The 26,134-nt window shown below is 45.0% G+C and overlaps 1 protein-coding gene across 7 annotated transcripts in view; it reads left to right on the forward strand.

Moving 5' to 3' along the window:
• Positions 1–285: 285 nt before the first annotated feature.
• NCOA6 (nuclear receptor coactivator 6) overlaps positions 286–26,134 on the forward strand; it is a 50,896-nt gene continuing 25,047 nt past the window's right edge. For 6 of the 7 annotated variants that reach the window (XM_063350510.1, XM_063350503.1, XM_063350506.1 and 3 more), the window contains exons 1-9: positions 286–376; positions 7,568–7,670; positions 13,842–13,993; positions 14,097–14,371; positions 17,368–17,523; positions 18,106–18,228; positions 19,710–19,838; positions 21,585–22,400; positions 25,205–25,351. In XM_063350510.1, coding sequence (XP_063206580.1) covers positions 13,914–13,993; positions 14,097–14,371; positions 17,368–17,523; positions 18,106–18,228; positions 19,710–19,838; positions 21,585–22,400; positions 25,205–25,351 — 1,726 coding nt within the window. In that variant the 5' untranslated portion in view covers positions 286–376; positions 7,568–7,670; positions 13,842–13,913. The remainder of the gene's footprint in view (positions 377–7,567; positions 7,671–13,841; positions 13,994–14,096; positions 14,372–17,367; positions 17,524–18,105; positions 18,229–19,709; positions 19,839–21,584; positions 22,401–25,204; positions 25,352–26,134) is intronic. The other variant, XM_063350507.1, reaches the window with a different exon arrangement.

Consider the following 26,134-nt stretch of genomic DNA (forward strand, 5'->3'; position numbering starts at 1 on the left):
TTGGTGCCGGTGCCCGGGGGGTCCCGCCGCGCTCCGCCCGCCCACGTACCGGCTCCGCGCCCTCACCTCCCCCCCCTTCCCCGCCGGCTCCGCGCGCTCGGGCGCAGGCGCGCGCGGGGCGGGCCGGGTCACGTGGGGCGGCGGCGGCGGGAGGTGGAGCGGCCGCGCTGCCTGTCCTGGGCGTCCCCGCGCCGCGCGCGACCCCCCCCCGCCCACCCCGCCCCCGCCGGACCCGCGCGCGCCCCCGCCCGCCCCGGCGGCCCCCGCCCTCCTGCGCGCGCTCGCGGCGCGGGCGCGGCGGCGGCGGAGGAGGAGGCGGCGGCAGCGGCGGCGGCGGCGGCGCCACCGCGGCCGCCACCAGCGGCGGCAGCGCCAGGTGAGGGCGGGGCGGGCCCTCGGCAGGGCCTCTCCGCCGCCCGCGGGGGCGCGGGGACGCAGCGGCGGGCGTGACAGGGGTGGCGGGGCGGAAGCGGGGTCGGGGCCGGGCCGGGAGCGGAGCAGGCCGGGCCCGTGGCGCGGCGGGAAGGGGCGGTGGGGCCTGGCGGGGCGCGAAGCGGTGCGTGGGCCCGGCCCGCCGGCGGCGGAACGCCCCGCCGGGCCGGGCCGCGCAGGCGGCGGGGCACCGGGCCCCGCAGGGCTTCTCGGCGTTCTGCGGGGAGCCGCGGCCTGGGCGCCGGCGCCGGGTGAGCCCGCTCGGGCGCGGCCTGCTGCCTGCCCCGCCGGGCCGGAGCCGGCCCCGGCCCCGTTCCTCCCGCGGCTCCGATCGCAGCCGTTCGCCGTAGCCGGTCAAAGCCTGAGCTCAGCCCCGGGGGGCGGCCCGAGGCTGAGCCCCCGGCGGGAGAGCGGGCGCTGGGCCGCGCCGGGGGGGCCGGCGCTCCCCGGGGAGGGGGCCGTGAGGCGGGCCCCGGGCGGGCGGGTGCTGTCAGCCCCGGAGCCGCTCCGCCGCCCGGGAGGCCGCTTCTGATCCCGGTTCCCCGGCCCCGAGCTCCCGCGGGCGTTGACGTCTTTGTGAGATGTCAGCGAGGATGCGCTGACGTTTCGTTGAACCCGAGCTTTTGTTTGAATTCCTCGGTAACTCTTTAGAATAGAGAAGGGCTTCTTAACTTATCCCTTCGGCTGGATTTCTCCCTTTCTCCGAATTTCATCTACTCTCAAAAGGTCTCAGAAAACTCCGGGTTCCGATTCCCTCCGACTTCTTTGGGGCATGGGAAGCAGAGAGCTCTTCTGTCGGCTCTGAAGGCTGGTCCCAAATTGGAGCTTTATGAGCTTTGTCTCTTCACGACCCCTCAGCTTCCGGACACTCACGCTTGTGCTCATTCCCCAAACTGAAAAATATAGTAAAACCTTTCTCATTCCAATTTTATTCGAGGAAAGACAGTGCCTCTTGTTGGTATTTATAATTACCGTGCACTGTAGTCTTTCTGGCTGGTTCTTTATGTAGCTAAAGCATCTTTCAGTTTTTCATGTAGCAGAAAACAGCGACAGAGAACAAATTTGGCGTTTTCAAAGAAGGTCACCATGTGTAATAACCGCAAGTCTTGGATTTAGCAGCTCTTTTCCAGTTACAGCAAGCATTCCCAGCTTCTGTACACAGAAGAGAGAGAGGGAAACAAAGGTCTCAAGACATGTATCCAAAATGGCCAGGTCTGCCAGACTAAATGCACTACCTGCAGCAAGGCATCAGGTGTTTGCGAGAAATTCATACGCTCTTCAAATGTTCGCTGAGCCTTGCAGCTTCCTTTGGAAGGTGGCCGGCTTTGCCGGGACGTTTTTCACAGTAACACTGTCCTCACTCTCCTGAGAGAAAAAAGAAAATCAAAACAGGGGGAGGCTGCACACAGACCTGATCTTCTATCGAGAAATGACATTTCTTAATATTTTAAACCTACAGAAGGATATTCCATTAGGCTTTGGATTTGGGCTGGAAGAACTCCCAGCGCTCTCCAGCCATTCTGTCCGGAAAACCTGTTCTTCTATAGGACTTGCAGGCAGGAGTTGTTTACAACAGGTTTCCAACCAATGCAGTAATTTTACACTATTCCGGTAAAAAAATAGCTGTTTCCTTAAAATAAAAAACAATTGTGTGTGGGGAAACCTGAGAAATCCGCACACACCCCCCATGCTTCTCCAAACTAAGTGTTAGTACTTTCTTTTTTTTAGTGGCTTAAATACTTGAAAATACAGGGATGTAGAGGTAAATTCGACTGAACAATCGGGGTGCCACTCTTTCTTCTGTTTCAGTTTATGATGCTGTCACAGATTGCATGCCTTTGTAGTAGATGTTAAATATTTCAAACTGATAACTAAACCATTAAGCAGATTTACAGTGTATTTTTATTTTCTAATACCATGTTGATTCTTTTGGGTGGAACCTGGAGTTACAACTGAGTTACACAGACATACCGAATTCAATAGCTTTGCAGTGGCAGAGAGCTTGCCACTGAAGATATCGAAGAGTTAACGTGGCTGTAACAGTTTGATTGCATTGGGAATATTGAAATTTTGTAGGTCACTAGTGTACCTCTGAAGGGCAGAAGGCGTGATGGTGGTGTCCGTTTCAAAATCATGTGGTCGCTATTGAGAAACACAACCACTGTGGCGTGGAGTGAATACAGTGAGCAGAACGTGGAGACCATTGAACAGCGAGACTTAACCCCGTGTGTTGCAAAAACCGGGTCCAAGTGTCGACTTGTTCCTTAGGCTGGGCTGGAGCAGAAGTAATGGGAGACAACACAAAGGGTTGGGAAAAGTTAAGGGGCAGAAGCGGAAGGAGAAATCATCCTAGGTGACACGGACACGAGGCAGGGAAGATGCATTGTCCAACTCCAGGTGAGCGATTTTCCATCTGCTGGCTGGATGACCAACTCACCTTTGCTTTACTGAAGCCATGGATATTTTGTATTTTGTCTTGACACCGCCACATGCTCTGCTGTCCCCTCCCAAGGGGATCAGTGATGTTCTTCAGCCCGAACTGCCCATTGCAGATAACTGAGCATCTCAGATACATAGTCCATGTGCTCCTTAGTTTGGACACATCAATAGCTGAAGGTTTGTCTCAAGACAGTGTATGAAACTCAAGATTTTCTAGTGTCCTGACTAACTAGAAGGAAGAAAAAAAGTCTTTTCAGTGATGCTGCTGGAGTTGAAATTTCATCTACGCTTTGGATTACACAGAGGGATACAGTGGAAGTTTTCCTGAGGTCCAGGAGCCTGGGATTTTTCTCAGTCCATTGGGGGTCACTTTCCATTCAGTGTGTCCCCTGGCATTAGCTGATGCTATTAACAGCACCCCACCTGCGCCCTGAGTAGCACATCAAAAACTGCTATTGTCATTAAAAATAGAAACAAGAAGTGAATTCTATCATGTATATATTGCGGCCTTGAGGTTGTGTCACAGAAAATAGCCCTTCTTTATGTCTTTGTGAAAAAAGAAAGGTGACCAGTGCATGTCGCAGTGTAGCTGGTCTGGGAGCTGGGGTGGAGGGGGGGGCGCGCAGGGGACTCCTCCGCTCCTGAGAGCTGTCGTCTTTTTGGAACCAGGAGGAACATTGCCCGCTTCTCCCGCTGGAATGAGTAGTCTTGAAGCATAGCCCTGCGCCGGGGCCTGAATCGGATTTGTATGAAAATTGAATAGTACAGGAGATGAATGATGCCTTGTCTAATTCATTTGTCTTCATGTAAAGCGATAATTTGGGACTGGAAGTTGCTTATACTGAGTTGGATATGTGGGAGCCTGCTTAGATTTGATGTATGGAAGGGAATGATCTAGTTATTCCTACCAACAGATGCATGCTATTAAATTCTCCGTGCCCTATGCCTTCATTTTTATTTTTACTCTTTAAAAAATCAAATGACTTAACCAAGACTGTGCAGCTGGTATGAGGTTACATTTCTCATCGTGGTTCCTGGGCAGTACTTTGACTGAACGAGATGTGACCCGCTGTGTTCTGTGTGCATGTGTGCAGGCACGCTCTCGCCAGCCTCCCTCCTCCCTGCGTGAGGCAAGGAAAAGGTGAAGAATTATTTCTGCCTTGCTTCCTGGTAAGCTGGAAGTTTTGGCATCTCTAACGCCCTGTTTTTTTCCGGCGGTGAGTGGGAAGCAGGTGAGAGATGAGACAGGAGGCTCATAGTGGCAGTTCTTATGGGTCTCTCCCAGCGGAGGCGAGCAGGGAGCAGTTGCGCCCCTGGGATTGCGGCTGGAGGAGCTGAACCTCCCAAGGCAAAAACGCTGTTTTATTTTTTAGTGAGGCTCAGTTAAGAATAATACTGGACAAGAAATAGTGTCTCAGCTTTTGGTTGCAGCAGGGGACAGTGTTCCTTCTAAGGGATTTGGGGGGGGCTTTTCCCATCCCTGCAAGAAGGCATTGCTGTCTGGTTGTGTTGTGCCCTAGTTTTACCAGAAGGTGCAAGGCTGACCAGTGATTAACATGGCTCTTAATAGCGACAATAAATAACGCTTTTGAAATTTGGTTCTTCCAAAAGCCCAGAGTAGCACAAAATATCCTGTGAGCTTTTATACGAACAGGAAACTCTCAGAACAATCTTGATTTTAACAGAAGCTGTACCTGCCTCTGTTATATGAAGATATTTTTTGGTCAGGTAGAACGGTGTCTTTATTATTGTTTTAGCTTAAATCTTTTCTTCATGCTTTATAACATTTCAGAATTTTAAAAACTTAGTGAAATTTCCTCGACTTGTATTACATGCAAGAAGGAAGAATGTTGCAGTAAGCAAGAGGTGCGGTTTTCAGGGAGACCTTAGTTCAGGACTGGTAATCACAAGAATACCTGCACTGGTTATATCGACACTTAAGCAGCTCAGTGAGAATTTGGTGATAAAGGAGTCCTTGTGGGGCATGTCAGCCCAGAAAGGTCTGGTAGCGGTTAAATTCAACTTTAAGTAAAAAGCTTGTCGCAACACAAGCAATTAATAGATTGCTACTTGAAAAGGAGTTTTTTCATAGCCTTTGGAAAGCAAGATAAAATATAGTTTCTTGTCAAGGTGCATCTGATTTTAAATAGCATCTCATTTTACTTGTTTGCTGGTTGCATCGATGGATCTTTGTGAAAAGTTACGTACTGCAAAGCTCTGTTACAGTATTCGTCTGTTACGGGCTGTGGTGTATTTCTTCCAAATGGAAATATCCTTAACGTGTGAAATTAATAGTTCAGCTAATGGGAATTGACTGATCAAATATTACACTGTGTAGATGGCAGCTTCCGAGAAAATTGCTGATTCCGAGATAACTTGTGACTTAGGGAGAAGACTGGCAGCGCCTTGTGTTGGTATCTCAGCTACCAAAAGTGGGAACTTCTCCGTGGCTAACTTACCTGCAGTTAAAACTCATTCTGGAGTTATCATAAAGCAGCCCTGATGATCTCATCCCTCAAATTCTGTTGAAATAAAAATTAATGGCTCAGTTGAGCCGTGTCCGTTGCAGCTTGGCATTAGTTGTGGGGTTTCAACAAACTTTATGAAACTTTAACACACTGATAACACAGCTGCTATTGAAATACATCAAGATATCCCTGCAGAAGGTCATATGCCGTATAACAAGCTGTAATTTTCTCCTTGTCAGAAACACTTGGGTTTAGGAGTTTCACGCTTGAGGGCTATGGGAGTGCAGCAGAGCGGTATGAACAGCGGTGAGTAGTTCCATATCAGAATGAGTGAATGAAGCCTGCCTTCCTGTAGACTGACGTGTTTTGTTTTCTTGACATTTGGGAAACCGTAAGCTCTAAACAAAACTCTTTCTCTAGATGGAACGCTTTTCACGGGGCTGTTTCTATGGATTCCTTGCTAAGCTACACGTTCAGTCTCTAGGCATTTCCAGGCTCTCTATTGGATAACTTATTGTAATGAAAGTTGGAGTTAATGAGCCAAGGTTGATTAGTTATTTTCCTTAACCAAATTTGGTATCGTCTCACGCGTACAACGGGAATGGAGGCAGCAGCAATTGATTGCTCCTCTTCCCGTAGCTCAGGCTGACCGTGCTCAGTTTCTTACTCTGGAGCCCGTCTTTCCCGGTCCTCTCGTCTCTGGAGGAGCTGGGTGTCTGCAGACCCGTGGTGAGGGAGAATTGGAGGAACAAAAAGCCTCTCAGTTCCTTGCACCAAGGAGTTCAGATGATTTCCCCGTCGGTTCACCACCGTTAGCCAAGAGCCCTGCCCTGCCGAGGCCCGGTGGGTTTGAATGGGTGCTGACTCCGTTGGTTTTGAGGCCTTCTTAAAAACAGCTTTTACTGGGCGAGTGAGGACTGTCCTTTCACGTGAACTCTTGGCACGGCTGTTTAGATAACCAGCCAGTTTGTTTACATGACTTAATTTTAGGCTGTCTCAAATACTCAGGGGAGCATCCTTTCATGAAAAGAGGGAAAAACTAGAACTAATGCAGTATCTGCTATAGAACGTGGAAAGCTTTTTTAGTTTTGGCTTACGCTTGATAAACAATGTTAAAATTTCTTACTCTGGATTTTGGTTTTGCTTGTCAGCTTGGTGTCAGGTCCTGGGACTGAGGCAGGTTTGCGTATGGCTGGAAACAGTGGAGTTACTGCTTACCTTGTAGCCACTCAGGTCTCCTGCTTGGCACTGTGCTGCTGCTTGAATTACAACCCTTATTTAGAAATGCAAGAAGATGCCAGTGATTGAAAAGTGTTAGATGACTATTAAAAGTGCTGCAGAGCATATATGATCTGATTTAACGTGAGTACTCTCCTTCCCTGTGAGTTGGTGGGCTGGCAGAAGTGCAAAGGCTGTGGCACAATACTAAGGCTTTTAAAGAGATTTTACTTTGTCACCTGGGTGGAAGATAGCGGATTTCTGCTTTGTCTTTCTGAGTCGTCTTCCCTCTTCTGCTTCCCCAGTTTGGTTTTGGGTAGTCCTCTTCTCCGCTGGTGCACAGGCTGGGATGTAAGCAGAAAATCTGCTTGAAAAACAGCAAGGGGACGTTAATATAAATCATCTTGATTCGAGGGGAGGTGTTCTGTTGTCTCTGAAGCCATTAGCTTTACTGCTGCGTTTTCATTACCCTGAGAAGTTTGAGTGCGGCTTGATGAGGCCGTGAACAGGAACAGGTTCTGAGGATGGATTCCCCTCGCTTTGTTGGCCACCTGCAGTAAACACGTCCAGGTGAGGTGGTCCTGTGGGCTCGTAACGTGTTTCTGGAACGAGCTTAACCTGAGCCGGTTTAGGTGCCTCCTTAGGATGAGCCGAAGTGCATCCTCCTTGTGCCGGTTTCTCTTTTCTGAAGGTGAATTTAAACTGGAAGAGTTTATCTTAAGACTTAAATAAATCCGTTATTCTAGATGAAACTTGCCCTGGTTAGAAGAATATAATGTTATTTCCAGCCAAAGGGAGTTTTTTGCTTCTAACGAAAGGTTGATTTTCCTAGATCCTCAGTTTTTGCTGTTAGTATTTGAATATAGTAAAAAGTGCTTTTTACATTACTAAGGAGAGAGTTGGATTTGGTCCAAAGCTGCATATTAAAAATCAAGGTAGTCACTGTGTTATATGCAGTATTTTTGTTATTTTGACTTGCTATCTGATGAAACGTGATGGTTTTCTTTCAGGATTACATTTTTGGGAGTTGCTGTTTAACCATGTTTGCCAGTCTGGAATTACCTGAAGACCTGTTGCACGCCACAAAATACTGAAGTTGTGGAATTCGTTTTGGTAGGTAAAATAAGCATATGATGCATTTGAATAGCTCTCGTTCCTCTATATTCTCCTCCTAACTCTCCAACTAATAGGTCCTCGCCTCTCCGGTTCACGTGTTTGAAGGACTGTCTCCAGAGGTGACTTTTCAGGCTGCCGTAGAGGGTTACGGGCATTTGCCATCGGGTTTGTAGCTGTTCTCAGACCTTCCTCCCAAAGAGGACAGCTGGGACGCTTTTGTGGTGTTATCCCTCTTTAATGCTAAAGTTTGAAGTTCCAAATTACTGGAACTACCCCTAGCTAAGTGGTTTCAGCGGAAATTTTACTGCACGTTTAAGTTTATTTTTTTGCGTTTTTTCGTATTATAACAGCTATTCTTAGCCTTATTTAATCTTCTTGTGTAACGATATGACACTTGTCCAGAATCTGTTTAAAAGTCTTTTTTTTTGTGTAATTTTGCCAAAAACAATTACGTCATTTTAATTTTCGTATCATAGAATGGTTGTGTGTGTATAGGTTTGTTCGTTAGTCAGATTTAACAAGCTCCAAGATCACTATGCTAGGCAACAAAGCGGTTGAAACACTTGTAGGATGATAACACACTGTTAACGAATTTGCAATAAAACCAGTGTTACTATCAGCGAGTTTCTGGCTTTTATAGGTGGTACACTTTAAAGCATGCCTGTGTGGTTGGATGTGTGTACATGTTACGTATTGATGGACAGCCATCTTCTCAACAGTGTTCTGACAATGCTGAAGCTCCTCTGTCCCCATCCTGAAAAACTTAATAAATATCTTTATGTATTTTCTCACTGGCACCTAAAACAAAGGAAAAAACAAAACTTTCAAATGTATTTTTCAAGACATGCTTTTTTTCTGATTTTCTTTTTTTTTTTTTTTCTTATTAAGTTGCTTGAAAAGCATTTTTCAATGAAGGCAGAAAGCAAGAAGCGTTCCGTGTCCTTCAGAAATTATGTTGCTACTGCTTTTAAAGACATTTTCTCCTCACTCTCAGGTCTGGATTCCCCAAGGGACGTGACTGTAGTCTCATTTCTGGGCTGATTTTTCTTCCTCTTCCCCGCTGCAGCTTTCAATAATGGTCCGGGTGAGGATGAGGACCCTGCGCGGTGCTAACTTCTGCCATCTGCTAGTGAAGGATGTCAGTCCATCCTTCCTTCTGCTCTAGTGAAGGATGTCAGTCCATCCTTCCTTCTGCTCTTGCCCTTTCCAGTCTCTGGTGTAATTTGGAAGAGTACTTTTTCAGGCATAGAGCAGGGTTTTGGTACTTTTTATTTAATTGGGCTCTTTGCGTATTTGTTTTGAGAGGCTGCATGTTCTGGTGCGACATCAGTTGTGAAAGTGTTTATTCTGAGTTGCCCGAAATGTAGAAACAGCTTGTAAATCAATAGCCTGTGTCGCAGAAAACCTGGGACAAGTTATTAGACAGAGCCTTGTTTTGGTTTATTCCCTTTGTGTACTGCGATGGTTAGAAGACAGCAACGCAAGAAGTTTCAACTTCTGTTTAAGAAACAAATTGACATAACCTTAAGTTTGGATCAGTTGAGGGGATCTTGGGATGAGGATACCAAGATACCAGCGCTTTTTTTTTTTCCCTTTCTTTGTTTTTTTTTTTTTTTTTTTTTTTAACCCCAGAGACCAGCACTTCCATCTGGCGGTGCTGGCCCTCCAGAGCCTGCCGGCTTTCCAGAGTTCAGCTGCTCCCCAGTTAGCGACAACCAGCTGTTGCAGATTTTGCTCTAATCCCATCTCTCCCAGGGACTGGACGGGATTCTCTCAGCGTTGCCCAGTCCCACAGCGCTGGGTTTGGCGTGCGGGCTGCCTTTCGCGGTCAGGGCTGGCGGTGGGGTACAACGCATGGCGTGACAAACCGCCTTCTGGGTCCCCGGTGGCACGCGGTGGGACCCAGCTGTCCTTCAGCCCAGATCTAGCAGCATTGCTGTATCCTACATGAATTCCTCCTCTGGATAGTCTCCGTCTTGCACGTTTTAGTCGGTTAATTGTTTTATCCGTATGCTGAGCGTACCCGGGAGCTGCAGCCTCCAGCAGCCCGGGGTGTGCCCTGTGTCCGTCAGTTTGGACACTCTGGTCTCCATGGGCTGTCCCTTGCCACCCACTACCCCCATGAGATACTGCAGGTGCATTTTTGTTATTAGTCTGTTATCTGGCTATTTATCCCCATCTCTCTTACTTCAGTTACATATTTTTAATAATTAAACTATACTGAATAACTTTCTAGCAGACAGGCATCATACTTTTCACGCTGCTGTAGCCTCTCCCAGCCCAGGTTCACGGGTAGATGGTTGCCACGTGGTAGCCACTGGACTTGCTCCGAGTTTCTAGAAACAATTGTGTAACGGGAAATACTGAATTGGAAACTCTTAAAACAACAGGGGTGCAAGGGCAGGAAGGGGGGATGATATTCGGAGACCTTTTTGTGTTGCCATGAGAGCACGAATGCTGAAGTTCCTGAAACGTGCTGTGGTTATGCAGATCAATTCAGGGGTGGTTCTTGCTCATCAGAGTTACTCTATAGCCCGCTGGGAGCTCATCTGCTTTACAGGAATTGTTGAATGAGCAGAGTTTTACCTGCCTGTGCTTATGCTGAAGGCTTTTTGTGTTTGCGTGGAGGAGTGTTGAGCGAAGGTACACGCTAATTACGGTGACTTGCTGGCCCGTGATTTATGGAAGTCAACCCTATAACCAGGAGATTACAGAATTTGTTAGGACGAGGGATGCAGCTGGGATTCATTTGGTTGGAGATGGGCGGCGTGCTGTGCTCTGCCTGAAGAGGAAGATTTCGCAGATCATTACTTCCTCCTGTCATACTTGAGATAAATTATACTTGAATACAGGAGCAGACTAAGCTGCGTGTGTTTGAGGGGGAGAGGGGGAAGATGGATGTAGCAGAGATCCCTGAGGAGCATAATGTGGAAAAAAAAAAATAAATTGCAAAGGGAGCCGTAGCTACATGTTCTTAGCCAGAGAGAAAAATTTAAAGCTCAATCCTGGTTTGTTTTTGTTTTTGGTTTTTTTTTCCTTAATTCAAGCTTTCCCCGCAGTCCTGTGATTTTCAAATGAAACAAAGCCTGTGGTCCTTCATGATTTAGCAAACTGTATTTTAATAATGTTCATGAATAGTCATAATTTCAACAAATCCTGTCAGATTTTGACACTTTGAGGTGAGGTTGGTGGAGTCTGGTCTAAGCCGCAGCATTTTTATGAAGCCTTTAAAACCCTGGTGTAAGCAGTCTGGGGGTTTTCTGCTCGTTCACAGAGAAGATGGATGCTTCAGACACTTCCATTCAAAAAAAGATTTGAAATGTTTGTGTTCTTACAGAGAAACTTCTGTTTCTTTGGTGCCAGGGTTTGTCAGAAGTACTCATGTTTCCTGCTGCAGGTGGAACACCACATCCCCTCCGAGCAATTGTGCTTTTTCAACACAGAAGAGCCGACATATTGAGCTGAGATCTCTCTCCCCGAAAAACTTACTGAAGATTTTCAGATAAATAATTTTCTGTGTCGTTTTCTTCGAAATATAGTGCTGATATTTCGCAGGCTGCTTGCCTCATTCGGTGCCTAGAATGACTCTACTTGGTCGTTAAAAAGATAATTTGTGTAGGACTCCCAGCTCCTTTCTCCCTGAAGTCAGTGTATGTGTAATGACTGATGTAGGAATGCAGCAGCAGCAGGAATTCTCTCCTGGCTGGTGTAAAGCCAGCTCTGGTAAGGAACTTCCCTCTCCAAGAACTTGTGTGTGAAAATCAAATTAAAACAGCTTTTCACAATGGTTATTAGTTATCATTTTCATGTTCTGACTTGCAACTGAATAGTTTGACTTAGTCAAGTGCTCAAACCCCCAATTTAGATACAGAGCTGAGCGGCTCTGGGGGAAAAGAAAGATTTAATTGTCTCCACGTTCATCTGGTAATGAGTTTTTTAAATTTTTGCCTTTATTCCCCATCTTTAAAATTTCTGTGGTAATAATAAGTGACTTATGAAAGCGCTATGGAAATAGATCGGTGACCGGGAAACATTTTTGCTTACTTCCTGTTGCAGGACTGCAGAAGAGCTTGTGAGACAAAATTAGGTTTGTTTTAATCCGAGATTTGAGTCGTGTTTGAGAATGAAGGCCTGGTTTTGCAGTGTGAAGAGAGTAACTATGTGTAAAATAGGTGATTATTCGTTAATGCCATTTGCCCTGCCTAGTGTGGTGTAGGGTTGCAAGGGAGAAAAGAAATCCTGTGTTGTAAAATCACAGTAAGCGCGTGTGTAGAGACCTGACCAAAACTGTGGGTATTTTGGGTTCTTGGTTTTTTTCATTTGTAATAGTGTCCCTTCAGGAGTGGTATCACGGAATCACGGAATCTTCAGAGTTGGAAGGGACCTTAGAGATCATCTAGTCCCACTCCCCTGCTAGAGCAGGATTGCCTAAAGCACATCCCTCAGGGCTGCATCCAGGCGGGTCTTGAAAATCTCCAGAGAAGGGGACTCCACACCCTCCCTGGGCAGCCTGTTCCAGTGCTCTGTCACCCTCACTGTAAAGAAGTTTTTCCGTGTATTTGAACGGATCTTCCTATGTTCTAGCTTGTGCCCATTGCCCCTTGTCCTGTCGCTGGGAACCATTGAAAAGAGCCTGGCTCCGTCCTCCTTCAACCCACCCTTTAGATACTTGTAAACATTAATCAGGTCCCCCCTCAACCTTCTCTTCTCCAGGCTAAAGAGTCCCAGCTCTTTCAGCCTTTCCTCGTAAGGGAGGTGCTCCAGTCCCATAATCATCTTGGTTGCCCTTCGCTGGACTCGCTCCAGTAGTTCCCTGTCCCTCTTGAACTGGGGAGCCCAAAACTGGACACAGTACTCCAGTTGTGGCCTCACCAGTGCAGAGTAGAGGGGGAGAATGACCTCCCTCGACCTACTGGCCACAGTCTTTCCTATGCAGCCCAGGATGCCATTGGCCTTCTTGGCGACAAGGGCACGCTGCTGGCTCATGGATAATTTGCTGTCTACCAGGACCCCCAGGTCCTTCTCCTCAGAGCTGCTTCCCAGCATGTCGGCCCCTAACATATACTGGTGTTTGGCATTCTTCCTTCATGTATGTGAGCGTGCAAACAACGTAGAGCTGAATCTAGGCTTGTCTAACGTAGTTATCTTTTTTATTAAAAAAAGGCTGTTTTCTGGCCCATCTCTGTGGCTCACCTTTAATCTCAGTGTTTTAATTTGTGTTGGGAACTTGAACCTCTGCCAACCCCCCCCGTCTGGATGCTCTTCAAGGGTATGTCCTAACGCTTTCTGGTGGGCTCCGCTGAGTATCGCCAGCTTTGGAGTTAGGAGGTCGTGACGGTCCTGGCTGTTGAATTGGTTTGGTTTTGACAGCGGTGGTCAGGAACAGGTCCCTTTTTCGGTTTTGGCGTCAGCTTCGGCTGCTGGTGTAGATGGTTTTAATCTTTTAGCAATACTTGCAAAGTGTTGAGTGTGAGGCTAGAGGTCTCTTGCCTGGAGGAGTCGGTGACAGAGCCCTTGGAACGGCTGGTGATGGAGTGGAAAAATGTCTGTCTTAACTCAACGTTGGTATTGTTTCCCATAGTTGTCGGGTTAACTTCCATCGCAGGTTGTACACCTGTACAGGTAACAGCTTAGATTACTATCATGATGTCGAATAAAATTTCGTGCAAAGTCTAGACGTTTTGTAAAGTGAAAAACATCAGGTGTGTGACTTGATTTACTTGAATTCATTCTTATCCAAGCTCAACAGGGGCACGGGGGGCATTGCAGGCTAGCACAGGGGAACAAATTTCAGGTTGTAATGTGCATAAGCAGCTGAAAACACCTAAATCTTTACAAACTTTTAGAAAGACGACATAGTATGCCTGAGATTTCCCTGCATGTTAGTAAAATATTTGTCAAACGCTAAATTTCTCCTGGAAAAAATGCTATGGCTTTCCTACTGCTTTGCTGGACAACGGAGTGCCTATTGCATCTGCAGCCCCTAAAACTAAATTTGGTGTTTGTTCCTATCTTTCTCTAATTGAAGTATTGCTGTGAGCCGTATAACTTCCCTACAGAACTGGTACTGGGTGCTTGCGTATCCTCTGCAGGATAGGGAGATGAGTGTAACTGATTTTCTTATTTTTTCCCCCCCTCTACCTTCCTTTCTCCCTGACTGTTGTTTAGGTCAACTGGAATACTTCTCAAGCCACATGCAGCAGCATTCTGTCCGGAAACCGCTTCTGTTTGTTCTAGTGGATGAACAGCTTGGTACTGCGATGGCCACGGTTTTCAAAGTCGCACAGTTTGTCTCACAGACCCTGGCATTGGGTCACCCGGTAAGTTTTTCTGTCAATGATCTTACGTGCCATTGAAAGCAGTTGCTAATGTCTTTACGCACTTATTATTATACTTAGTATAATTCTTTTTTTCCCTTCCAAGCATCATCTTAACGTCTGACAGGCTCCCATTGTTGGAAACAATGGTTTTGGATGACCTATCTAACTTAAAAGATACATATGCCTCCGCGTACTCCTCAGCTATGGAAGACTCAGAGGTGGATTTTGATTCAGGACTGGAGGAAGATGAACTGAAACAGGAGGCTGCTCCTGAGGATTCCACGATCTTTGTAGCTTTTAAAGGAAATATAGGTGACAGAGACTTTGAGCAGAAACTTGATATCATACTGGAGAATGTGCCTGGCCTTTTACACATGGGTAATGTACCTTCTTGTCATTTTTCAACTGTCCTTAAAATATTTGTTTACATAATCAAGGTGCTTATATTATATTGTTTTCGAGTTACTTAGTTTGTAATAAGATTTTGGGGGGTTATTCTTAGTGAATTTGGGAGGTTTTCTTCTTGGAAACACAGAATATGAATTTCTGCAGTTGTTTCATTGGTTAAAACTGATGTCATTAGTGAGTTCGTTCATTCGTATTCAGTTCCCTTGTTTTACTTGTTGGTTTTTTTTTCCTCTTTCATTTCCCTCCGTTACACATTGCTCTGTTAAATGAAAATGAAACCAGGAGATGCTTTTTGCCACCAAACCCATCCAATTTAAACCACTGCAGTTCATCTGAGAATAGGTTCACTCTCAAGTAACTGTGCGAGTTCAAGATGTTACTGCCCCTTTGCTGCTGCGTTGACCTACCCTACCTGATTTTTGGTTTATTTTCTGCTGGGGGACCTGGAGTGCTCTCACGTACCCCTGTATGCCCGCCGAGCTCTGGGGACAGCTGTGTAGCTAGCGTGTGACAATAGGCTTTTGGGACAATAATATCTTCTACCAGCACATCTAGGTCTGGAAAAAGACTGTTGTCTGAGCATCTTTGCAAAGGGTCTTACGATGATTACTTAGAGCTGCTGGGTTACGTCGTCTTGCTTGTACAAGTACAATCTCGATAGCCAGCCCTCCCTTGGTAGGGGTGCAGCGGTGTGGTGGCGCGGGTCAGCCTGTGTGGATCAGTGATGTGCTCCCTCCCCACCGCCAGTTTCCCCAGCAATGCCCCTCATCTGGTATTACTTGAACAGTCAGATTTAACGGCTTAATTTCTTGCCGTTAATTTCTTCTTAGTGGAGCTTGCTATAGAAACAGATTAAAGCCAGGAGGGTTGCCTTAACTGCGGTGGCAGGAACACGTAACCAGAAGAGCCTTGGAGACTGGGCCACACCACTTGGGATGGCGTCATATAACTGCAGTCTAAAAGCCACGTCTTTCTCCCTCCTCCTGTCTGCGGTTTGTGAACCAAGCTTTCGCTGGTAACTGTAGGTCGCCATGCCGGCATGCTGCTTTTCTGTTGCGTGGTCCTCTGAAGTCACGCTCTACAACGAAGAATCCACCTTTCTTCTCCTGTCTTCGTGTTTAAAGGAAACTAATTTTCTAGATTAGGTTTTAAAACGTTCATTGCATTGCTATGTAAAATACCTTTTCAGGAGAATAACCCGTGACTTCTGAATAACCAAACTGAATTTCCGTGTCGCTTTGTTCTGTTCTTTCCATTTTGCCCAGTTGTCATCAGTTGGGTCTGGTGTCAGTTGTCGGGGTCCTTGCTGTTATCCCTCAGGGGGATAAAATGCTGGGATAAGATGAAAATACTATGAAGAAATACCGCAGTTTTGAGCTGTATCTTGTAAATGGTTGAACATAAAACTAACAGATAGTTCCTGGTGTAAAAGGATGTGTGTTGATACTGGAGGTGAACTGCGTAATTTTGGAATGGAAGCAAATTCAATCTGTAGCTGAATGGAGTTGCCTTTGTTACACGGAGGCATCCGCACGCTGGGTTTGTTATGAATATTAATGGCAGGATTAATGAACGTGCTTCAGATCTCAGCTGAGAAAGCAGAAAGCACGTTTTTAAAATCAATGTCAAATTAATTTGAAAACGTGACAAGTGATTTCAGCTGATTCAGAGCAAAATAGGATATTCAGAATAACATTGAATAACATTGGTTTAGGCTTAGCAGATGCAGTGTTTGAAAAACAAGAAACTCAGATACTCATCTCTAGAAATATTGAAACTGATAATGCAATTTTTATATGTAAAATTTTGGAACAATAATATCAGTACATACGAGACTGCTCAAACCTCCAGAAGAGGAGGTTTTAAAACTACTCCCGTCATGTTTCCAGCCAAAAACGTGTTTATAGGTAGAAAGAGGATGAATTTAAGAACACCATTACTGTAGCAGCAGAAGGGACTTGGTGAATTAGTTAAGGACAAGAGATTCCTAAATAGAAATTAGCTATTGGAATTCTTAAATGACGCCTTCTTCAGAGTCAAAAAGTTAGCAAACTTTTAGTAAATCTGATGTTAACAGTGGAAGAACTGACTGATTAAAATTTGGACCGAAGTTTACTGTTTTTGAAGGGACTTCCTTCACGGAAAGCTGGAAACTGGAAGCTTATAAACCTGTATTAGGAATGTATTTTTAATTATCCTTAAATACATTTTGTAGCGATGATTTAGTTGGGTATCATTTCAGATAAATATATTCAACCTGACTGACCTACGTTTTTGCTAATTCCCACCTGTTACTTTTAAAACAGCTGATCTGTGTAGACACACTCATATGTAGAAGAGGTTTTCAGAAAACGTGCAACTAAATGTTTTGCATGACTTCAAGTAACGGTTTTTTGCAGTAGATTGAACATACCTGTTCAGAAAAACTAAATAATATGGTAGAAATTAATGAAATACTGCTAGGGCTCTGTTGGCACTGGCCTTCTAAGAAAAAAAAAAACAAAAAAAGAAAAAAAAAAGATGGTTTCACAAGCGTTTGTAGAGCAAATATTTCAATAATGAGGGTTTCATTCTTGTCAGTTTTTTCACACATCCATCGCGTTCGCTAACAGATTGACTAAATCTGCTTTATTAGATATTTTTTTATCTTTCCAAAGTAGTTTATCCACAGGATATATCAATTTTTGAGTGATTCTATCAAGTGATTGTGCTGGCTGTTGTGGTGGTTGTCAGTTGGGTTGTGTCCGTATTACTAGTTTTTGGAAAGTACCTGAAGTGGTTTGACAGTGTCGGTCACCGTACGCCTGCGCTGGAGAAATCTCCTGGACCTGAGACTGACCACTGATAATTTTCAAAGACAAATAATTGTTTAAGTTTTTTCAGCTGTGCTTTTTTACCAAGTTATTTCATCGTAGGGGTCTGAAAACCGCCTTTGCACTGACTCTGACCATTTTTTTCTTTTTAAGAATCCAACAAGTTGAAACTGCAGAAGATAGAGCCTTGGAACAGTGTCCGCGTTACCTTCAATATACCTCGGGAAGCTGCGGAGCGGCTGCGAATTCTGGCTCAGAATAATAACCAACAGCTTCGTGACCTGGGAATTCTCTCAGTTCAAATCGAAGGTATTTCACACCTAATCTGCTTCCAAAGGTATCAAGCTAAAACTGAAGGACGCTCAACAAGCGATTTTGTGTACTTCGTTAATGTTGCAAAACTTCCGATTTAGTAACTTGGAGAACGACACCAGGGAAAAGGTAGCTCAAGACTTCTATTCTTCCAAGAATAGGTTTAATAATAAAAATGATAGCAGAAAAGCCTCTCGAGCGTCAGGAAACTTCCTGAAAAATGTTTTTTGAGGGTTAGTTAGCACTGATTTTCTTTTCCCCAAGTGTTTCGTATGGGGCTTTCTTAAAAACAAGTTTTCAGTGGATTTCACAATTAAAATATCTGTTCTGGACAATTGTCCAAGAGCTCACTCAGGGTGAAACCCAGGGCGTTTAATGCTTGTCGTGGTGTTTCTTCCTCTTAAAATTGAAACCCAGAAGATAAGGGTAATACGATGCATAACTCTCCTTCTGAAGTGCTCGTTATAGGTAAATTTTCTTCTTCCTTCCTTGACGTCTTTTAAATGTCTTTTGGAAAATGTCTCTATTCTGCTTTGCCGTATATCATTCAGTTCACCCCAAATTGTGCGTTACTTTTAGGGGAAGGTGCTATCAATTTGGCGTTAGCTCAAAACAGAAGCCAGGATGTCCGAATCAACGGGCCCCTGGGAGCCAGCAGCGCAGTGCGGATGGAAACGGGGTTTCCCATGCAAGGGGGACAAGGTAAATTCCTTTGGTTTTTATTTGTTTAGCTTTATACGCTTTGAAATCTTGCTACTAAGCTAATCCTAAAACTTCACCGATCATAGCAACTATTGTTTGTAGAATTATACTTGCCGTTTTAATTAATGTGTGTGTTTTGTTTCTGTACTGTCAAACCGTGTTCCGCATTATGTAAACTAAATAATTGGCTGCATTTTGTCCCACAAACATCGGAGCAATTTGGGCGCGGCGGATTGGTTTGTTTGGGGGTTTTTTGAGGGTTTGGTGGTTTGGGTTTTTGTTTTGGTGGTTTAGGGTTGGTTGTTTGGGTTTGGTTTTGGGTTTTTTTTTTTGCATAAAGACTGTTAAAGCAGATGCATCTAGTGAATTCACTTTGAAACGTGCACAAATTATCACAGTTTTCTGTTTGGCTACCTTTATGAAAAGGGAGCATAAGCCTTTATTCAGTGTATAATAATAAATTATTTTCGATTAAATCCATTATAATTAAGGGAAGGACAGGACACTGACATTGTTAGTCTCTCTCTTTATTTTCCGATAAACTGTTGAGATCTAATCATAGAGAATTAATTTTTGTGGAGAGGTGTAATTTTATTAAGCTCTAGGTTTTAGAGCATTGTATAGGCACGATAAGTAATTTTTAACTACACAAGCCAGATTTTTAAGAAGAGTTAAAAGTAAGCTGCTATGTAAATCATTTTAATAGCTGAATCATGAGGCAAAATAAACTAATTAGTATCTCAGGATTTAAAGCAATTAAAAAACTGGGAGCATTTTTTGTCAAAGTGAGATGCGTGTGTGGCCGTTGATAAGGGACGGGAAGAGCATTTCACCCCTGTAGAAACCTGATGGAACGGTAGTAAAATTGTTGTGCTTAAGAAGGAACGTAAAACGTTTAAAGAAAGGTTTAATTGGAATTCAGCTGCTCTAATCTTCACTGTGACCGTCATCAGCTTCATTTTCTGCCTGCAGGTCAACAATATTAAGGTAAACGGTATAAATACGACAACAATATAACCAACAGGTCAACAGTGTAAGCCATTTTATAAAAATAGCAGCCTGTAGAAGTGAAACATTGACATTTTTCTCTCTTGCAACACCTTAGTTACTTTCCAGTATCCGATATTGCAGAAAACCTTAGTACCTGTATAACTGTGAAACAGTCTTGTCACTTAGTGACTTTGGTGGCAAGTCAGGCTCAAATGATGCACAGTGGTGTTTCCTTCGGTAGCCTTTCTAAAGGTTTGGTGCTAAAGGAGACGCTTCAGCATGACCTTAACTGGTTTGTTTGTTTTATACCAGGGAATCTAAGCTTTCAGACAGAGACATGTGTCAAACAAACAATTCTTAAAGTCTAAAAAAACCCAAAACGTTTTATTAACAAATAGAATTTTCTTTTCTTGTAAAAAAACAAATAAATCTAGAATTCTTCTCTATGTGAAAACTGCGAGACTTGATGATTTTTATTTTTATTTTTGAAGGTTTAATAAGAATGAGCAATGCTGCAGCTGTCATGATGTCCCAGAGTGGAAATGTGCCCTCCTCTATGGTGGCAAGCGCTGCTAGTGCTGAGCTGCAGCCAAGAACACCTCGGCCTTCCTCACAGCCAGGTGGTAAAATTTAGTCACAGTACTGACCTGAAAATGTTCTTGAATTTTTATTCTTCAGCACGCAGGCTTGAGCCTGTACTCATAAGAGTACTCCGGGATTGTCCTGGAGTGCTTCCCTTGCTCTTTCTGGGAGTTACGCTGTCTGTGGAAGCCTCTCTGCCCCCATTAATCTGGTAAAACTTTCGAAAATAATTTGGGTGCCTAATAAGTCGCCAGCTTGTTTGGTATTTTGTAACACGTTGAGCAGCAGCAGCAGCGGGTAATTTTGCAGTAGAGCTGTTGTGACTGAGCTTCGCGTTTAGCTAAGGGAGAGAAAAGGACGGGTTGAAGGAGGCAGATGTCTCCGGTAGGAAGCAAATGCAGCAGACTGAGCACAAGCGCTTTTCAGGAGGGGTAGGCCGGCTGGAAGTTTAAGGATTGGGGATCTAGGGGGTGAGAATGTTTTGGCTTTATTCTTCACTTTATTCCTCTTGTACCGGTACAAGTTAATTGGATTTTGGGACTACAGAAAAAGAGAGGGGATTATTACTTGTCCCTCCATAAAATGGTGGCGGTACTTGCCAACTTCACTAGATCTCTGCAGTATTTATTCTTACAGACAAGCATTTTTCATAAATGTTTTAAATATTCTGGGAATACTGGTTTATGATACTACCTTAGTTCCTTGTTATGTCACTCTTTTTAACTGATGGGGGTAATAGTCCCAACAAGTGGGTTTTACCTACAAACTGGAGGAGGAGAGGCTGGAGAGCAGCCCCGCGGAAAGAGCTCTGGGGGTTTGGGTTGGTGGAAGCTGAGCAGGAGTCAGCAGTGTGCCCGGGCAGCCCAAAGAGGCAGCCGTGCCCCTTGGGCACCAAGCACGGCATCGCCAGCCGGACGAGGGAGGTGACTGTCCCGCTCTGCACCGCACTGGAGCGGCCCCACCTCCAGCTCGGAGCGCGGTTTGGGGCACCTCAATAGAAGAAGGACATCGAACTATTGGAGTGTGTCCAGAGGAGGGTGACTGAGACGGTGAAAGGTCTCGAGGGCAAGACTTAGGAGGAGCCGCTGAGGTCGCTTGGCACGCTCGGCCTGGAGAAGAGCAGGCTGAGGGGTGTCCCCATGGCAGCCTGCGCCTTCCTCGAGGGGGACAGCGGAGGGGAGGCGCCGATCTCCTCTCTCTGGTGACCAGCGACGGGGCACGAGGGAATGGAATGAAGCTGCCTCAGGGGAAGTCCAGGTTGGACATGAGGAAAAGGTTCTTCACTGAGGGGGTGGTCAGTCCCTGGAACAGGCTCCCCAGGGAAGGGGTCGCAGCACCGATCCTGTCAGAGCTCAGGGAGCGTCTGGACGATGCTCTCAGTCGTAGGGTTTGGTTTCAGGTAGTCCTGTGAGGAGCAGGGAGTTGGGCTCGATGATCCTTTCGGGTCCCTTCCAACTCACGATATTCTGTGGTTCTGTGATTCTGAGTGTGTAGAAAGCTTGCATTAGTCTGTAGTAAAAAGCGCTGTGGGGCCATTGTGCTTTATTGTAGAGGTTATAAATTTGTAAGACCTGGCTTCTCAGGATTCCCAAACATTTTGAAAATTTTTAGAGCGTTGTCTGTTCTGTCTGTTGGAGAAATTGGAACACTGGAGCGTGAATTTTTGTGCAGAGTAAGCAAATGCAAACAAGCAATTTACCCTTTCGTGTTTTGGGGTGGGTTTTATCTACAGTAGGTTATTTTTTTTTTTTTTTTTTTACTTTTTTTTTTTGCTATTTTAATAGATGCAATGGACCCACTCTTATCTGGGCTAAATATCCAGCAGCAAAATCATCCATCTGGATCTTTAGCTCCCCAGCTCCATTCAATGCAGTCAGTTCCAGTAAACAGGCAGATGAACTCAGCCAACTTCCAGCAGCTACAGCAGCAGACGCAGTTGCAGACGCGTCCTCCCCAGCCACATCAGCAGCCACAGCAGGGTATTCGACCTTCATTTACTTCACCAGCACAGGTTCCAGTTCCCCCTGGCTGGAACCAGCTTCCTTCTGGAGCACTTCAGCCTCCTCCAACCCAGGGAGCATTGGGTACATTGACAGTTAACCAGGGTTGGAAAAAGGCCCCGCTGCCTGGACAAATGCAGCAGCAACTTCAAGCAAGACCATCTCTAGCAACAGTACAAACTCCTACTCATCCTCCACCTCCATATCCTTTTGGAAGCCAGCAAGCTTCCCAGGCTCACTCAAACTTTCCCCAAATGAGCAATCCTGGCCAGTTTACTGCTCCTCAAATGAAAAGCCTTCAGGGAGGGCCCTCACGGGTTCCTACGCCACTACAACAACCCCACCTGACCAACAAGTCTCCTGCTTCCTCTCCCTCCTCCTTCCAGCAGGGCTCTCCTGCATCATCTCCAACAGTTAACCAGACGCAGCAGCAGATGGGACCAAGGCCTCCCCAGAGTAGCACGCTTCCCCAGGGATTTCAGCAGCCTGTCAGTTCTCCTAGTCGTAATCCTATGGTGCAACAGGGGAATGTACCCCCCAACTTCATGGTGATGCAGCAGCAAAACCAAGGTCCGCAAGGTTTACATCCTGGCTTAGGAGGTAAGAAGAACTGAGACCTTCTTTTATTTTAAAAAGAAACATAAAATAGCTAGAATTAATGTTGCTGTCAGTTTTGAAAAGATCCTTTAAAAGACAGAACAAAGGCATAGATTGGATATAAAGTGGGTACGGGTGAATTAGCAGCAGCGTCACCTCGTTTCTACTACCTGTCTCTGTCCTGCAGCGTCACAGCCATGGCCGAGGGGTAGGCTCTGGGCCGCCGCAAGGAGAAACCGCTGTGTGCTGTTGCTGGTTGTGACTGCCAGTCTTGGCACTTCTGTTGCCTTTAAGCAAGTTTGGGATATTCAGAGGTGGTGTGGGGTTTTTGTTTTGTTTTGGTGGTGTTCTTTTTTTGGTGGGAGGGGGATTATTTTTTGAGAAGGAGGGAGAGAGTGTAATAAGAACAAATGATCGTTTTGTTTCTCTCTTCAGCTTCCTCTGTTACCGTTTACATTTTCTGCTACAGAACTGAGGCATTATTTTACGTCTTTTTCTAAGTTGTGGATGTCTCTTCTTGACCCTGTCTTTACTTGTCACCAGTTTCTTCCCATATAAAAGAGGAAAGAGCTATTATTGCCATGCTGTTGTACTCCCTATTCTATAATTAAGAGGTCAAGGGATGTTTTAACTTCCCCTTTGGCTGCGTTGTCTTTAGTTTTCTCCTCGGACCTCCGCCCTCGCATCTTTTACTTACTACTCCTACTAGTGAAGGAATTTCATTTGTCAGTCCCAAGATCTCTGTTGTGTCCCTGTTGGTTTTTTTTTTTCCCTTGAACCCTTTGTAGTTCTGTGCCAGACTTGTAGCACTTCTCTCTGCTCGCTCATTTGTTCGTCTTTCTCTTGAATGGCTGCTCTCAGATACCCATACACAAGCTCTTGCTTAAGCCTTTAAAGTATTTTCTTTCTGTACTTCTAAAATATGAGCCATATTCTTTATCCACCTACGCACACACATATATATTCTAGAACAGGAATACCTGTTTCCTGGTCTGCTGATGTGGACAAGCTTCTTGTTTTCACTGGTTGTACCATTGGGTCTCATGTGAATTCAGATGAATTTGATTCAGACGAATTGTCTCGGTTTCAAGGGTCTTCTCTTTCCAGAGTGTTCTTAGGATCTGCCAGTGCCCTATACTCGGTATATCTTATCTTGGCTCCATCTGGAAGCAGTTATTTATTATTTATTATAGTCACGTTTCCCTACAGTTTTGCCTCACCAGCCATATGTCGCCATCAGGAATCATTTCCTCTAGGTAGCCAAGCCGTGACCTCTGGGCAGTTTAGCCTCTGTATTCTCCTTCCTTACTGCGTGAACCTGCTACAGGCAAAACCCTACCTTTTTGAGTTAAAAATGACACCCCAAAGAAACTCTCAAAATACGTTATTTGTACTCACTGTAGACTTTATTGCTAAAGTCAGTAATCCTGCTGTGAGCTGTGTCCTCAGCTGATTTTAAAAAGACAGGATTCCGGTGGTTTCAGCAAAGCTGTGTTGCTTCTTGCTGAGACTTTTGCCTGGCTTCTCTGTGTGATCATTCCTTGCTGCAGTTTATATGTTAATTAAGTTGTAATTATGGATCTTTCAATTCTTAAGCCATTTTGCATTATGTTACCTAAGTTGTAATTACAGATTTTTCAAATTTTAAGCCGTCTGGAATTTAAAGGTTTGGTGTAGATGAATACATTCCAATGCTTTCCATTTCATCTAGTTAATTTAGCAAATCAGAATTTTTATTAAATTTGGGATAGGTTAAGTTAACGCTTCTTTTCTCTCAGTTCAAGCGTTCCTACGTGCAAAATTTCCCGAAAAGTTTAGCAGCACTAAACGATAGCCTGGTGATGTGATGTTTCAAGAAGTGTATGTTCCGTATTTGCAGAAATGTCTTATTGGTTGACCTGTAAACTTGATGATCTTGAAATACTCACTGCCAACCTAAGGCCCGATTGACACCAGCGGTACAATTAAGCGCGCAAGAAAGCTGTAACTGTAGAAAGAGCTAAGGTCAAATTCTGGCTGTGTATCGCGGGTCAGAAAAATAAGGGAGGACAGGTCGCCTCTAGGTCTGCGGCACCGTTTGGTGGTGAGTTGAAAAGAAGTGGGTTCTGTTAAATCCGTTTATGCTGCTGCTGATGTTGGTAGGTAGAGGGGAGTTTTGCTCTCTGTCCCAGGGCGATGTTTTGATGTGTCACAGCGTGGGCGTTGTGCCAGGTAAGGGCAGCGGGAATAGCAGGGTTACCTCGATGAGCAGCCGCTGGGGGCTCCGGACGTGCTGTCTCGGGAGGTTGCTCAGCCCGCTCTGGGCCGAGAAGTTAAAATTTTGAGTGTGTGTACACACAGCAGCAGTGCAGAGGACCAGGTGCCTGGTGTGTTATGGTGCCAGCTGATGAGAGGAGCCCATCACTGTAACGAAAATGCAAGATATTTGTGCTTGTGCACGTGGAGTAAGTTAAGGGCTTGGTTAGAGTTGAGACGCAGTAGATGAGGAAACAGCAAACTATGTTACTTTTATTTCTAGTTTCTAAAAAGTCAAACGTGGACTTTCCGCCTTCTCTGTGGGGTAAGTTTTGTAGCTAAATTATAGTTGAACTGAATCCAGAACCTTGTTAGGCAGAATTACTGCACAGGTATGAACTATAAATGTCTTCAGTGGGTTTTGTTTATTGGCAAAAACCACTTTCTGCCTAAACCTGTAATGTGACAGTACAGACTCAAAGGTACTATCCTATCGTACTCTAACGAGAGATTTTTCTCTTCTTTTTCTTCCTGTTCGCCGTACTTCGTACTAATCAAATTCTTGTGTTCAGGGATGCCCAAGCGCCTGCCCCCGGGGTTCCCTGCAGGCCAGACTAACCAGAACTTCATGCAAGGGCAGGTGCCTTCAACCGCTCCGGGAACAGCGGGGAACAGCGGAGCGCCGCAGCTGCAAACTAGCCAGAACGTGCAGCACACAGGTCTGTTTGGAATGCGGTGTTCCTCAGGTTTTTTGTGTTTTTTTTTTTTTTCTTTTTTTTTTGTAGAAAATTATGCCTTTACTTGGGTAACACAGATACCAAAACATCAAACTGCTGTCATTAATCGGGCTGCGGGGCTGTTCTGTGTGTATTGGTAAATGAGGAAAAGAAAAGCAAGAGGCTGCTCATGTTTTTCAAACACCGCCACTGTTATTGATTAGGACTGTGATATGGCATCCAGAAGTATCTGTTAAGAAACTGAATGGCAGTAGCATTGAAATTTGGAGGCTAGGGGCAATAAAGATGCAACACAAAAGGAACTTTCTGCCCAGAATAAAAAAAAAAAGGCATTGTTATCTTAGAAGTGGAACAAAATACGCAAACTTATTTATTAGTTCCTTTGAAAGCTTTGGAAGTCTACCTACAGTCAGTCCTGTAGAAATTAAATCTTTAGTTCACAAATATCTCCGTTTAACAATTCCATTATTAATCTTTTGTCTGAATTATGGATACCTTGCTAACGCCATTTCATCAGCGTTCCCCATGTATTTATTTTATAATCCATTATAAAATAACCTCAAGGTTTGAAGCTTATTTGTGGTTATTTTGTTGAGTTAGGGCATGTGATGGAAAATTTTCAAACTTACTTCCAGATAACGACTGAAATGAAATTTCTGTTACACCTTCTGCAGTGATATACATGGGAAGTACCAGCCTAAGTGTTTATTTTGAGAAGTGTGAGGTTCTGTTTTGGCAACGAACCGGTATCTGTAGCATCAGACA

Source organism: Chroicocephalus ridibundus, chromosome 12 (genome assembly GCF_963924245.1).
Source record: "Chroicocephalus ridibundus chromosome 12, bChrRid1.1, whole genome shotgun sequence".
Lineage (NCBI taxonomy): Eukaryota > Metazoa > Chordata > Aves > Charadriiformes > Laridae > Chroicocephalus > Chroicocephalus ridibundus.